The 12,345-nt window shown below is 47.1% G+C and overlaps 1 protein-coding gene across 1 annotated transcript in view; it reads right to left on the bottom strand.

Annotated features, from left to right (window-relative positions):
- Positions 1 to 71: 71 nt before the first annotated feature.
- LOC101935582 (mucin-16) overlaps positions 72 to 12,345 on the bottom strand; it is a 56,019-nt gene continuing 43,745 nt past the window's right edge. The window contains exons 58-74 of the mRNA XM_065578100.1: positions 12,101 to 12,127; positions 11,784 to 11,926; positions 11,590 to 11,657; positions 11,008 to 11,180; positions 10,099 to 10,125; positions 9,667 to 9,809; positions 9,473 to 9,540; positions 8,928 to 9,097; positions 8,446 to 8,609; positions 7,636 to 7,703; positions 6,442 to 6,596; positions 5,747 to 5,907; positions 4,806 to 4,873; positions 3,422 to 3,597; positions 3,254 to 3,298; positions 2,146 to 2,225; positions 72 to 823 (exon numbers count right to left, since the gene is read on the bottom strand). Of these exons, the coding sequence (XP_065434172.1) occupies positions 725 to 823; positions 2,146 to 2,225; positions 3,254 to 3,298; positions 3,422 to 3,597; positions 4,806 to 4,873; positions 5,747 to 5,907; positions 6,442 to 6,596; positions 7,636 to 7,703; positions 8,446 to 8,609; positions 8,928 to 9,097; positions 9,473 to 9,540; positions 9,667 to 9,809; positions 10,099 to 10,125; positions 11,008 to 11,180; positions 11,590 to 11,657; positions 11,784 to 11,926; positions 12,101 to 12,127 (1,835 nt within the window). The 3' untranslated portion in view covers positions 72 to 724. The remainder of the gene's footprint in view (positions 824 to 2,145; positions 2,226 to 3,253; positions 3,299 to 3,421; positions 3,598 to 4,805; positions 4,874 to 5,746; positions 5,908 to 6,441; positions 6,597 to 7,635; positions 7,704 to 8,445; positions 8,610 to 8,927; positions 9,098 to 9,472; positions 9,541 to 9,666; positions 9,810 to 10,098; positions 10,126 to 11,007; positions 11,181 to 11,589; positions 11,658 to 11,783; positions 11,927 to 12,100; positions 12,128 to 12,345) is intronic.

Raw genomic sequence — 12,345 nt, 5'->3', positions numbered from 1 at the left:
GCAAAGGGATTTTTTTTTTTAAGATGCTGACTAAAATAAACTCCCAGCCGTATTGGAATGATTTCTGATACTTTATTTCTGAATTGCAGTCTGTGGGACAACAGTCTCACAAATTCGCAAAGGATTATATTTAACAATGCATCTTTAACCAAAAATAAAAATCTCCTGGCATCATTTAAAATATAAAATTATTTTTTTCATTTGTTTAAAATATATACACATATAATGTTTTAAATGATAAAGCAGAAAACAAACAAAGTAGAATTAAAGTGCTTTTTTCTTGGGTTTGTTCATTTACAATAGTTAGTAACTAAAACACCATAAATGAGCATAATTTTAATCTCCCCCTTCAGAAAAACTACATAACACTGAGGAGCTCTGTAGACTGCATACATCTAGCGTTCACTTCATTTTCTGTTTTATTTTTTGGATGTATAACATTTGCTCAAAATCCCACAGTGCGTAAAAAAATAAATATCTATCCCCAATACATCTTCATTGCTGGCAGTTTTCCACAGTACAAAATAATTGCTGGGATCAGTGCAAAGGTTTTCTGTATAAAGGCCACAAGGAAAGATGTGTCTCGGGCTAATCATAATTTACTAAGGGAAAAATAGAACATTCTTTACTGCAGTTGTAAACATTTTTTCTCTCTTGGTGGATGAATGAGTCAGTGAGAAGAGACACTTCTGAGTGCAAGGAGTTCGTCTCGGCAATACGTTCGTCAATGCATTTTTCTCATGTCCAGGTGTGGGAAATAGACCCCGTATATGCTCTGTTGGACGTCGTACAAGCCTTCCTTTCTTCTCAGACAAAAGGCAATCTGGTGGGAAGAAAGCAACGTTAATGTGAGAAATGTGAGCCTTTGTATCACCTTTCCTCTGAGGGCCTAAGAGTGCTTTACCAGGTCGGTAGATATTATCCTCATTTTACAGATGATGTGACTCAGAGGCAGAGAGGTAAAATAACTGACCCAAGGCCACAAAGCCAATCCATGGCAGAGCCTCCAGTTTCAGCCCCTAAGGGTTTGTCCCCACGGGGGGGATCAACATGCAGAGATCGATCCACCGGGGGTCGATTTAGCGGGTCTAGTGAAGACCCGCTAAATCGACCTCCGATCACTGTCTCGTCTACTCCGGTACTCCACCAGAACGAGAAGCATAAGGTAAGTGGATGGGAGAAATTCTCAGCGCGGTGTAGACTCCGCAATAGGTCGACCTAAGGTGTGTTGACTCCAGCTCCATTATTCACGTAGCTGGAGTTGCGTAACTCCGGTCAACTTAGCCCCGTAGTGTAGACCTGCCCTAAGTCTCTCTCCTTTCCAAAGTTCCCTGTTCAGAATGGCCAGCTGTTTCCTTCTTGAGCATCTGAGTACAATTAACCAGTTTTCTCTTTGCAACCTTTGTTGGCCTATCTGGAAAGCAGGATACACAGCTTGGGTTGTGAGAGCCCTGGGAACAGAGGACACTAAAAAGGAGACGCTTTCCTCCCTACCCTCAGGCCCCCAGTAGTATCCCTGTTGGGAGATTAGAAGAGGATCCACCCATCCACATCCTGTGCAGCAGAGATGCAGCTGGAGTCTGACCCTGGCAGGGGACTTCAGCTTTCTTCCTATTGCTAAGAAGTTGGAATGGGAAGTGTTCAGTGCAATTCCTGAAGCTGGTCATTTGGGTAAAGCTATTGAACCTTCTGCACTCAGTAGCTCTGTGTCCTCACCATTCTGCAGAGATTTAGGGACGGGAGAGTGTTTAAGAAGAGCAAGAAAAAGAAGCCACTGGTCTTTCTGGGGGTTGACATTACCTCTACTTTCCTGGCTTTCTCCATATCCCTCCTTTATGCTCTTCAACCTTCTTCCTTAATAACGTATTCAATGGGTCATATTCCTCTCCTCGCTCATGGGAGCAGTCCCAGTGGAAGCCGCACGAGTAAAGCAGGGAGGATTTGGCCCAAAATGCTTATTGTTTTCCCCTGTGTGTTGCCAGCCCGCTTGTGTTCCCTATTTGCTCCTAGCTTACTAATTCATTGGTAGGATTTACTTTCAATGTGTCTAAATCAGCCAGAATGCCCGATTCCCTTCTTTCCAGCCACTGGGCCACAACGGTACCTGTGAATCTGAGGCAGCAGGACAGCAGAGTGGCCACTTACCAAGAAACACACGAGGAGGAGGAGAATCAAGCCAAGCAATGCCGAGAGGCAGATGAGGATTATGGCCCAGAATGGGAGCTCTGGAAGGACAAAAGGACGAATTACAGTTCTCTAAATTCACAGTCATTTGGGTCAGAAACAAGATTACACACAAGGCCCGGCGGGTGATTTGGCAGAATTCTGACTACGGCCAAATTTCAAGGGCACTTCTCAACTTAAAGGGGCGGTTTGAAAATGTGGGAGGGGAAAAAAGCTGATGTTTAATGCTGCCTATGTCTTTTCAGGGTTACTTCTCTTTATTTAAGTGCCGTAATCATGGGATGGATGTGCAGTGGCCTGTGAGTTTCTAGTGCAAAAATGTCCACGTCGGTCAAACATCGCTCCATCGGGCACTAATTGGGCCCTCTGTTGGCAGCTGCAGCAGAAAGGCCCAGGCCTGAATGGTTCCTGGATAGCAAACTCCCCTCTTCGCCATTGATCAGGTCTCTCGGTGCATCTCTGTCTGTGGCATGCAGTAGGTTAGTCCCCTGAGGCCTGTAACACTTGGATCTGATTCTGGTTGGTGGGCATGGTGGGGGGTAGCTAGGTGCGGCTGGTGGCCTGTGATGTACAGGCAGTCAGACTAGATGACCTGGTGGTCCCTTCTGGCCTCAAACTCTGACTCTCTCTAGGTCCGAGGAGAAGCCTGGTGGTGCAGGGGAAGTGGGTGCTGCTCCTCCCCAGGGTGTGCTGTTCGGTGGATAAGCTGTAGTCCTGGGTGGATTTCCCATGAGTCCCAAGTGTGTAATGGATTCACCATGGCCAGGCTCATTGCTCTTTTGCTGCCAGTATTGGCGAGGTCGAGTTTTACAGGCCCAAATGGTGACTGGAACAACTGTCACAGTTGTGCTGTCCCCAAGGTATCTGCACCTGCTACTCATCCATGTTTCTAACTGCCCCGGCTTGAGTGCTGGCTCCCTGCTGGGAGACCCAGTTCTCTACACTCTTGTCCCCGAAGCCATGGAGACGTGAGTCTAACCCCACGTCTGTGCATGTTCCCTATTAACTTTCTGACGCTTAACGTCTGTTCAGTACCTTTAACGCGAATTGCTTCTCAAAAAACACTTACCCGATCTACCAGGCTCTCCTGCCATTGTGTTGAGAGGAGAATAATCTGGAAAGAAAAGAGGAACTTGTGAAGAAAAGGAGAACAGCGAGAAAGCAGGTTCAAAAACGCCAGCAGAACCTCAACCACAGCAATGTGCTCTAGGTTCCAGGGCTCGGCCCTGCCACTCACCATTAACAAGCAAGCTATCCTTGTCTAGCGTGTAGCTGTCCCCCAGCTGAGTGACTCCGTTGGTGAGATGTTTAAACTCCTCATACACTTCTTCTCTTTGAAAGGCCCTGGAGGTGCTGTCCAGCATAAATTTGCAGATGGCATTAATACCAGTGTAAGTTTTCCCAGAGATGGGCCTGGAAAAGACAAGTCACAAGCCATCGATGCAGGGGGAGGAACGCGACAGAGCATGCCGAAATGTACTAAGTGAGCTAGACCAGGAGTGTGAAACAGGGATGTAAGTCAATGGAAAAGGTGATAAACAGGTCAGGGCGGTGTTCATGCAGATCTCAGAGCAATGTTTCATTAGCCGCAGGCCGGTTTTCACCTGTAAGTTACCTCTCTTTTTAGAAAAAGAGGGAGGAGCTGCTGTTAGTCTTACAAAATTCCATTCACCCTGGACAAGTCATTTTTCTGCTGGACAAGTCAAACTCTTGCCTTCTCCCCCCAGCCCCACCCCAATTATCATCTGGGATTGTGGAGAAGGGCGAGTTAGTGGGTTTTGTGCCTGGGCTGGTCAATTTTCATTACGCTTTTGCAAAGCTGCTTAATTTTGAGTTTTAGATGTGGGTGAAATTATCTGTTTTTGCCTAGAGATGAGTTGTGCATGAAAATGACTTTCCCAGCACAAATAAAAGCACTTTTTTGGCATTTGCAGAAACATTTGAGGCAAGGCAAAAAAATCATAGAATCATAGAATATCAGGGTTGAAAGGGACCTCAGGAGGTCATCTAGTCCAACCCCCTGCTCAAAGCAGGACCAATCCCCAACTAAATCATCCCAGCCAGGGCTTTGTCAAGCCTGACCTTAAAAACCTCTAAGGAAGGAGATTCCACCACCTCCCTAGGTAACCCATTCCAGTGCTTCACCACCGTCCTAGTGAAAAAGTTTTTCCTAGTATCCAACTTAAACCTCCCCCACTTCAACTTGAGACCATTGCTTCTTGTTCTGTCATCTGGTACCACTGAGAACAGTCTAGATCCATTCTCTTTGGAACCCCCTTTCATGTGCTCCAGCCCCCTAATCATTTTTTGTTGCCCTCAGCTGGACTCTTTCCAATTTTTCCACATCCTTCTTGTAGTGTGGGGCCCAAAACTGCACACAGTACTCCAGATGAGGCCTCACCAATGTCGAAATGAGCGTGCGTGAATGTGATTTTCTTTTCCCTCCAGTGAACACCCTCCATTCATCTCCCTGAGGTTTGGGCTAGGGCAGACAGACGAACGCAATACCCTCAAATAACATGAACCAGCATAGGCTCCTGAGTGAGACTTTCAATAAACATTTCGTTGGAATTTAAAGAATAACAATTCTTGTGTGACACAGCCCGCGGGAAGAGACATACCTAAAGCTTTCAACTGAACAGCCAGCGAAGTAGTTCTTGACGCTGCTATTTCTGAAAATGTTGTCAAGCTGGGTGGAAAAGGAAAAAAGAATGATTGCCATGTGGGCACAAATAGGAGTGCATCAAATTACATTTGAACAAGAGAAAGGAGTACTGGTGAAACTATAGCAGGGTGATCACCCCGCTCCGGCCCTGAAAGGGTGAAAGCAGCCCTGGAGAGGGCTGCAGCAAGGTAAGAGGGATTAAGAATGGATGGGGAAGTTGAGTGGGTCACTGACCACAGCGGTGGCTGGCTTAATGAGGGCCTAGCTGGCCCTTATAAGAGGGCTGTGGGCCAGAAGCCAAGAGACAGTCTCTCTCTAGCGGTTGAGAGGGATGGGCCTGGCTGCTGGGAGCTGAGCCGGGTACCTAAAGTGGAGTAGGGCTGGTGGAAAGGCCAGAGGAGCTGGGGAGCTCCGTCCTGGAAAACCCCCAGGCTGCAGGCCTTGCTAAAGGCCGAGAAGGTACTGGGGGTTGCGGAGGGGCAGCCCAAGGGTAGGCAGAGGCAGCAGGTCCAAACCCTCCTTGCCAATGATGAGTGGCAATTACACTGCAGTCTGCCCCAGTGAGCGGGGGCTACATGGTGACTGGCAGTAGCCCAAGACTGAGGTGAGGTGGGGATAGGGGGTTGGAGGTTCCCTGGGGAGGGGAGGCCCAGCGAGTCTGCGGGGTACTGCAGGGGGCAGAACCCGGAGAGAAGGGACACCGGGGTCCAGGAGGGACATGGGGGGCCAGCGGCAATGTGAGACTGCAGAGGGCGCTTCGGAGGCTGACGAGTTAATTCCCTGGACGACCAGCAGGAGGCGCCACGCCGGTGAGTCGTCGCCCCGTTACAGAAACCAAGAGCAAAATTCCCACGGGACCAGGATCGGGGCCCATTTGCAGAACCCTTAGAACTTTACCGCTTGCTCAATCATCAGCTTGTTCAGTCGGTGAGGATTTGAATTGGGTTGTTTCAGTTCGGACGAGTAGAAGAGGTTAGTGATGGTGAAGTTTAACCTGAAAGTCTCTCGCACAGCACTGACGGGCGGCTGAGTGACTGGCTTAATAACTGGCTCCAAAACTGAGAAGAAAGAAAAGAAACCCGTCAAAAATACAGTGAAGAGAAGCAGGCAAAGGCCCATTGGACCAGAGCTGTCCTGGGTTAAGATGGGGAGCCTGGAAGGAGCCTGGAGGCATTAGCTGAATTTGAATTTCCGTGGGATTTGGGTGCCAAACTCCCTTAATCCACCTCGAAAGCCCCAGTCCTCTAGTGTTTAAAAACCGTCCTGTCGTTCCTTGGGGATTTCGTATCTCCTTTTTTAAATTCAAAACATCCAAACTTTCTGAAATCGCAATGAACGGTTTCAGTTACCCCTCCCCTTGTCTAACAATGAAAGACTGTGTGGGTCACTGCGGACCCGACATGTTGGATTGAGCCAAACGGGATGGGCCAAAAAATGGGCACAGGCGATCTGGGAATTCACCGGCCCAGACCAGGGAGGTGGAGACTTCTCGGTGGAAGAGAAGAAAGGCAGAGACTTTCTCATCTGCCGCGGGGATTTGGATTACCCAGAATGAAAGTTAGGCAGCCAGCTCTTCTATATGGCTTACATACCATTCACGCTGGCTCCCTGTAGCTGGTAGCTGCCTCCCAGCCATTGTGCGCTTGCATTCCTCGTTCCGTCCTGAAAGGCGCTTAGAACGGTCTCCTCGCTGCGGTTGGGCGCTGGCTTGAAGTAGCAGTGGCAGTCGACCACTACAGAGCCAATCCTGTGGGCAGAGAGGTCAAGGCTCTTATACAAATCAGCCCTCAGATGATCACCTTTTTATGGGCCATGCTAATGGAGGTTTTACAGAAAGCTGGTGCTGGATACAGCCCTGGAGACACGAGATTTGCTCTTTATCCACAGACCAGCCACCTGCTCCCCTTACAAAGTCTCACACCAGTGTTCCTACACCGGTAGGGGCCAGCTCTGGGGGCTAAAAGAAAGGAGATGTTTTATCTCTATGATCCATTCCATTCTTGTCCTCTGCTGAGATTGCCAACAAGCGCTGGGATTTTCAAAGGGGCCCTAGAGGTGCTCAAATCCCCGTGAAAGTCAATGGGAGTCGGGTGCTTAACTCCCTTTGAAAATCCCAGTTAAGGATACCTGGGAAGGGTTTGATGTGGAGACTTATCTAGTGGGAACTAGAGTAAGAACCACCCAGTTCATTCCCCATGGGCCACCGACCCTCCATGGAATACAAATGACTTTTGGTCCCCCACCAATGCGGGCTAGATTCAGACTGTTCCCTGGAGGTGAGAGGGGTGGGGAGTCTCGTGACCCAGCCCCTGAGTTTCCTTACGACCCCAGTTTTGTGAAGAATGCTAATTGCATGAAATGCCAAGTAAGGAAACAGGTAGTTTGGTGACAGTTCTGTTGGCACTAACAGCACATCCAGGGGCTGGCAGAGCTGAACCCAGGCATGTTCTTGGAAAGGAGTCCATCTCCAGCTCATCTGTCTCTTAATAGCCAGAGTTCATGACTCGCTCTCAGAAGTAGAGTCTGACCCCTCGGGAGATCAGCTACAGCATGGTGCATGGCCTCAGGCCTTTTACTGATTTTAATCCCTGATATTTAAACCCTGGGCATGTGCGTGAGAATGAAGAAGTCAGGGAGTGGCTCCTGTGAGTTATTCAGACAGGGCGTGAATTAAACTGCATGTCAAACTTTGGAGCAGAGAGGAATTCTGCAAGGGAGCAGGGTACCCAGGGAAAGGCATGAGCATCTGCGCACTTTAATAAAGAAAACTGAATCGTAGCACAAACCTCAAGCCTGTGACGCTGCAGTACAGGAATCTGCCTTGAAGGTCACTCTTTTTGTACAGCTGGTTAATCTGAAAGAAACACACCATTAGATATTTCCAGTAGTAAGGGGTGACCTCGTGCCTGATGCTTTAGGGCAGCAGAAAGACCCTAACATGGTTGAAGCTGTGACTGATTTTATATTTGAAACGGGCATCGTGTGGTACGTGTTCTCATGGCTCCAACTTGACTTTGAGCATGGCAGCCCTTCTTCTCATCTTATCCCATCACCAACAGAGATTATCATTGGCTGCCATCTTGGTTAACACGCCAGCGATCGAACGGACAACCTGCAGAGTTAAGAGCATCCATTGCTCTTTCTCTAGGTAGGGGTGTCACAGACTCATGTATTCTGTGGGTCAGGCATGGAGGAGGACCTGTCGCACACTCACTGGTGGGTTACACCTGCATATGTTGGGATCAGTTTGTGCCTACTCCTAAATTTGGTCATTAAGGTACAGGTGCCAACAGGCTGGGTTTAATAGACGGCCTCCGCCTTGTCTCTTTTAGAGGTGATCCAGTCTTGTGATTGCTCAGAAGCATGGAGACCCCCCTCTAAGATAACAAATCCTGCAGCTTCTCATGAATTATGTTACACAACACACAGGCTCTGTCAGGACTGGCAACAGCAGCGCTCGTTGAAATTTGAAACATTGACAATTTCTTTGTCCACATTTTGAAGGTCAACAATTAAAACTTCTCAAACTGTTCCTGGAAGTTGGTGTGAAACTCAGATGGAACAGCCAAGACGGCTTCTGAAAGGTGGTCTCTCACCTTGTCAGCAATGTCTTTCTGTAATGCTTGGTAGGCCGAAGACGTCGGGTCTGGGTTGGTTAGGTTTACATTGATTATTTTGAAGTTGAGCAGATACCCCACAGTCTCTGGAGTCATCGTGGGAGGAGGTTCTGTAGTAGTAGCTATGTCTGAGAGGCGGAAACCTACATAAATAAATGTGAAAAAAAGGGTTAAGGGTGGTTTTTGAGAGCACTTTTATCCACCTAACTAAAGGCAATTGGAGTGGGTCCTTGTTTGATTTAGATGAAGACAGCAGTGAGCTTTTTAACCTAGCTATTAGCTAAATGAAGAACCTCCGTGAAAGCACCAATATGCTGGCCTGGCTTAGTCCTTGTGCCAAAGCCTGTGGACTGCCATAAACTGGAAATCATCGATGGAAGGGCAAGTTCATCAGGTGCTATTAGAGAGCCCAAGCCCCGATGAAGCGAAAGCACGAATTAAAGTTCTCTCTGGATGTTTACCATTCACATAAAGGCTGTTCTTCTCCACGGTGTAGGGTCCGAGCGTGGTGATGCCCTTTGTCATGCCGCTCAGCTCATGATAGAGCTTCACTCTGTCAAACGTGGCGACTGTGGAGTTGTTTTTGTAGCTGCAGACTGCATTGATCCCGGTGTCCTTATTATTCGCAGACCTAGAGAATCACAGGGGTGCTTTAGGGCACGGCTGATGTGGACAGAAAATCACCGGCCTTATTTATGTTACTGTGAAAGCTGGCGATTGACAAACCCAGCCACAATCAGTCTTCATTCACAATCACAACAGCTGCATTGCAGAGTTGGGGGGGGGGGTTAATTCACAGAACCAATAATAAAATGAAATCATGAAGGTTTCAGGGGGTGATTTGAACATTAATATACAGGAGCCCAGGCAGGAAGAATTAAGTCATAAAGACACATGGGCAGATCTCAGGTGGGGGAAACATGTGGGTTATAAAGAATTATGCTGCTTTACAGCCCAATTAGTGTCTGTCAAGAGAATGGAACCACCCCTACAACAGAACTCTTACCTAAATGCCATCACTTTGCATCCAGTGTAGACCGGGCCAATGCTACTGTTTCTGAGCAGAGGCTCAATCTGTCAAAGAAAAGATCAATTCCTGAGTCTGACACACGTCTGGGGGGAGAAGAGGGGTGTGCAAAGGGGAGAGCACAAGAGCCAATAAATGAAACAGGCCGGGCAGCATGTCTCTGTCAGACTTACATAATACAGTATTGTTTTCTCGGTAGAATTGAATTTGCGGGAACCCGGTGTCCCCAGGTCTGTGGTGTAGCGGAGGTTGGTTAAGGTGATGTTCAGTGTGAAATGCCCAGCTGTTGGACTTTGGGGGGTAGTGAGACTCAGAGCTGTGATATAAGAGAGAAAGGATCGTAACATAGCAACATACAAAGCCTTCTGCACCCTCACATGCATCCGAGGAAGTGGGTATTCACCCACCAAAGCTCATGCTCCAATACGTCTGTTAGTCTATAAGGTGCCACAGAACTGCTGCTTTTACAGATCCAGACTAACACGGCTACCCCTCTGATACTTGCATCCTCAAAGACACCCCCAGTCCCAACAGAACACTCCACTCCTACAGTGCTAATTTTCCTGCATTAGCTTTAATATGAATTAATTTGATAAAACACTTACTCGGTCCAAGAAGTGCTTCGTTGTATTCTGGAAAGGAACAGAGATCATCATTAAGAAACAGAGCTATGGACAGAGAGACTAAAAAATGAAAGAGGATCAGACAACAGATAACTCAGGAATGGAGCGCCAGAAGCCAAGCGCTGCAGATGTGTATCTATCAGATAAGTATCTCTGTTGCTTAAGAATGGCTGTATTTTACTATAATCTCAAAGAACAGCAACTCGGGGATAAAGGCTATGTGTACTATTGGGATAAAATGTTCAAAAATACCTAAGTGACTTAGAAGACTAAATCCCAGTGATTGTCACTGGGACCTAGTCTCCTACATTCCTCAGGTCATTTCTAAAAATGGGACTTAAGGTAAAAATTTTAGAAGTGTCTGTAGGACTCAGAAGCCTAAATCCTGCCAATGGATGGGACTTGGTCTCCTAAGTCACTTAAGTGTTTGTGACCATTTTACCCATGTTCTTAAATAAGACCCTGATTCAGCAAAGCACTTAGGCTCATGCTCATTTTTAAGCATGTGTTATTCCATAAACATAAATGGGACACTTCTGTGCTTAAAGTTAAGGATGTGCTTAAATGCCCTGCAGAATGAGAGCCTAAGGCCAAGCAGGCCATCTCCCACTTTCCTGTATTTTCCACGTCCCCTTTCCATCTCCTGGGGAATTCTCTTGTCCTACTATGGCAGTTGTCACCCCAATGAAGGAGTGTTTCCATGGAGTGCAAGGAAATCAGCTGTTTTCTGAGCTCACAAATATTTTACTCAAGTCTGGACTGACTTCTCTGCTGTGTGGATGTCATTTTGTCCTGTACATTTTTCCGGAGTTTCATCTTTTTTATTCATGCGCGTTAAACCAAGGAGCGATGTGAGCGCTCCCTGGAGGTGTGAGACCATCATCCGATTACCGTTGACATAGAGGCTCTTGTTATCCAGGTTGTATTGCCCTAACGTGGTGATGTCCTTCGTCATGCTGCTCAGCTCCCGGTAAACCTTCACTCTGTCCAACTTGGGTGCGGTGGCCTCATTCCTGTAGCTGCACAAGGCATCTACTCCGGTGTCATCCCTGTTCTTCACCGACCTAGGGAATCAGACGTGATGAAGATTTCTGTTAGTTAGTGCCATTGTCTGTGTTCACTCCTCAATATGATATTAAAAAGAACCAACTAAACGGAAGCCGGACTATCCAGAGGGACAGGATAATTGTTTGAATTTGGGTTTAAAGGAAGCTTATGGAAATATCACAATATAGTTATGAAATCAATTTTATGAAAAAAGAGTATCTAAGAAATCATAGCTGCTTTCACTGTAATGACTCTGGTTCCCAGGTACTAAATGCCGGACACTGGTGGTAGTTAGGATATGGATATTTTAAATATTAGGGAAAGTGGAAAGGGAAAGGAACTATACGTTGTTAGTGATTAGCGTGTCCAGCGAACGTACATGAAGCCCTACGCTGTAGCGGAATAGAAGAAGTATACCCTCCTTACCTAAATGCCATCACTTTGCATCCAGTGTAGACCGGGCCAATGCTGCTGTTTCTGAGCAGAGGCTCAATCTGTCAAAGAAAAGATCATTTCCTGAGTCTGACACACGTCTGGGGGGAGAAGAGGGGTGTGCAAAGGGGAGAGCACAAGAGCCACTAAATGAAACAGGCCGGGCAGCGTGTGTCTGTCAGACTTACATAATACAGTATTGTTTTCTCGGTAGAATTGAATTTGCGGGAACCCGGTGTCCCCAGGTCTGTGGTGTAGCGGAGGTTGGTCAAGGTGAAGTTCAGTGTGAAATGCCCAGCTGTTGAACTTTGGGGGGTAGTTAGGCTCAGAGCTGTGATACAGAAGAGAAAGGATCGTAACATAGCAACATACAAAGCCTTCTGCACCCTCAAAGACACCCTCAATCCCAACAGAACTCTACCCTTCTACAGGGCTTTTGAGAATTCCTTCCCCACTCATTTTTCTTTGATAGCTCTAATGTGACTTAATTTGTTAAAACACTTACTTGGCCCAAGAAGTGCTTCGTTGTATTCTGGAAAGGAACAGAGATTATCATTAAGAAACAGGGCTTTGGACAGAGAGACTAAAAAATGAAAGAGGATCAGACAACAGATAACTCAGGAATGGAGCGCCAGAAGCCAAACGCTGATGTGTATCTATCGAATAAGTAACCCTGTTGCTTAAGAATGGCTGTATTTTACTATAATCTCAAAGAACAGCAACTCGGGGCTAAAAGCTATGTGTACTATT

The sequence above is a fragment of the Chrysemys picta genome, chromosome 25 (genome assembly GCF_011386835.1).
Source record: "Chrysemys picta bellii isolate R12L10 chromosome 25, ASM1138683v2, whole genome shotgun sequence".
Classification (NCBI taxonomy): domain Eukaryota; kingdom Metazoa; phylum Chordata; order Testudines; family Emydidae; genus Chrysemys; species Chrysemys picta.
This window is presented reverse-complemented; position numbering and strand designations above follow the sequence as displayed.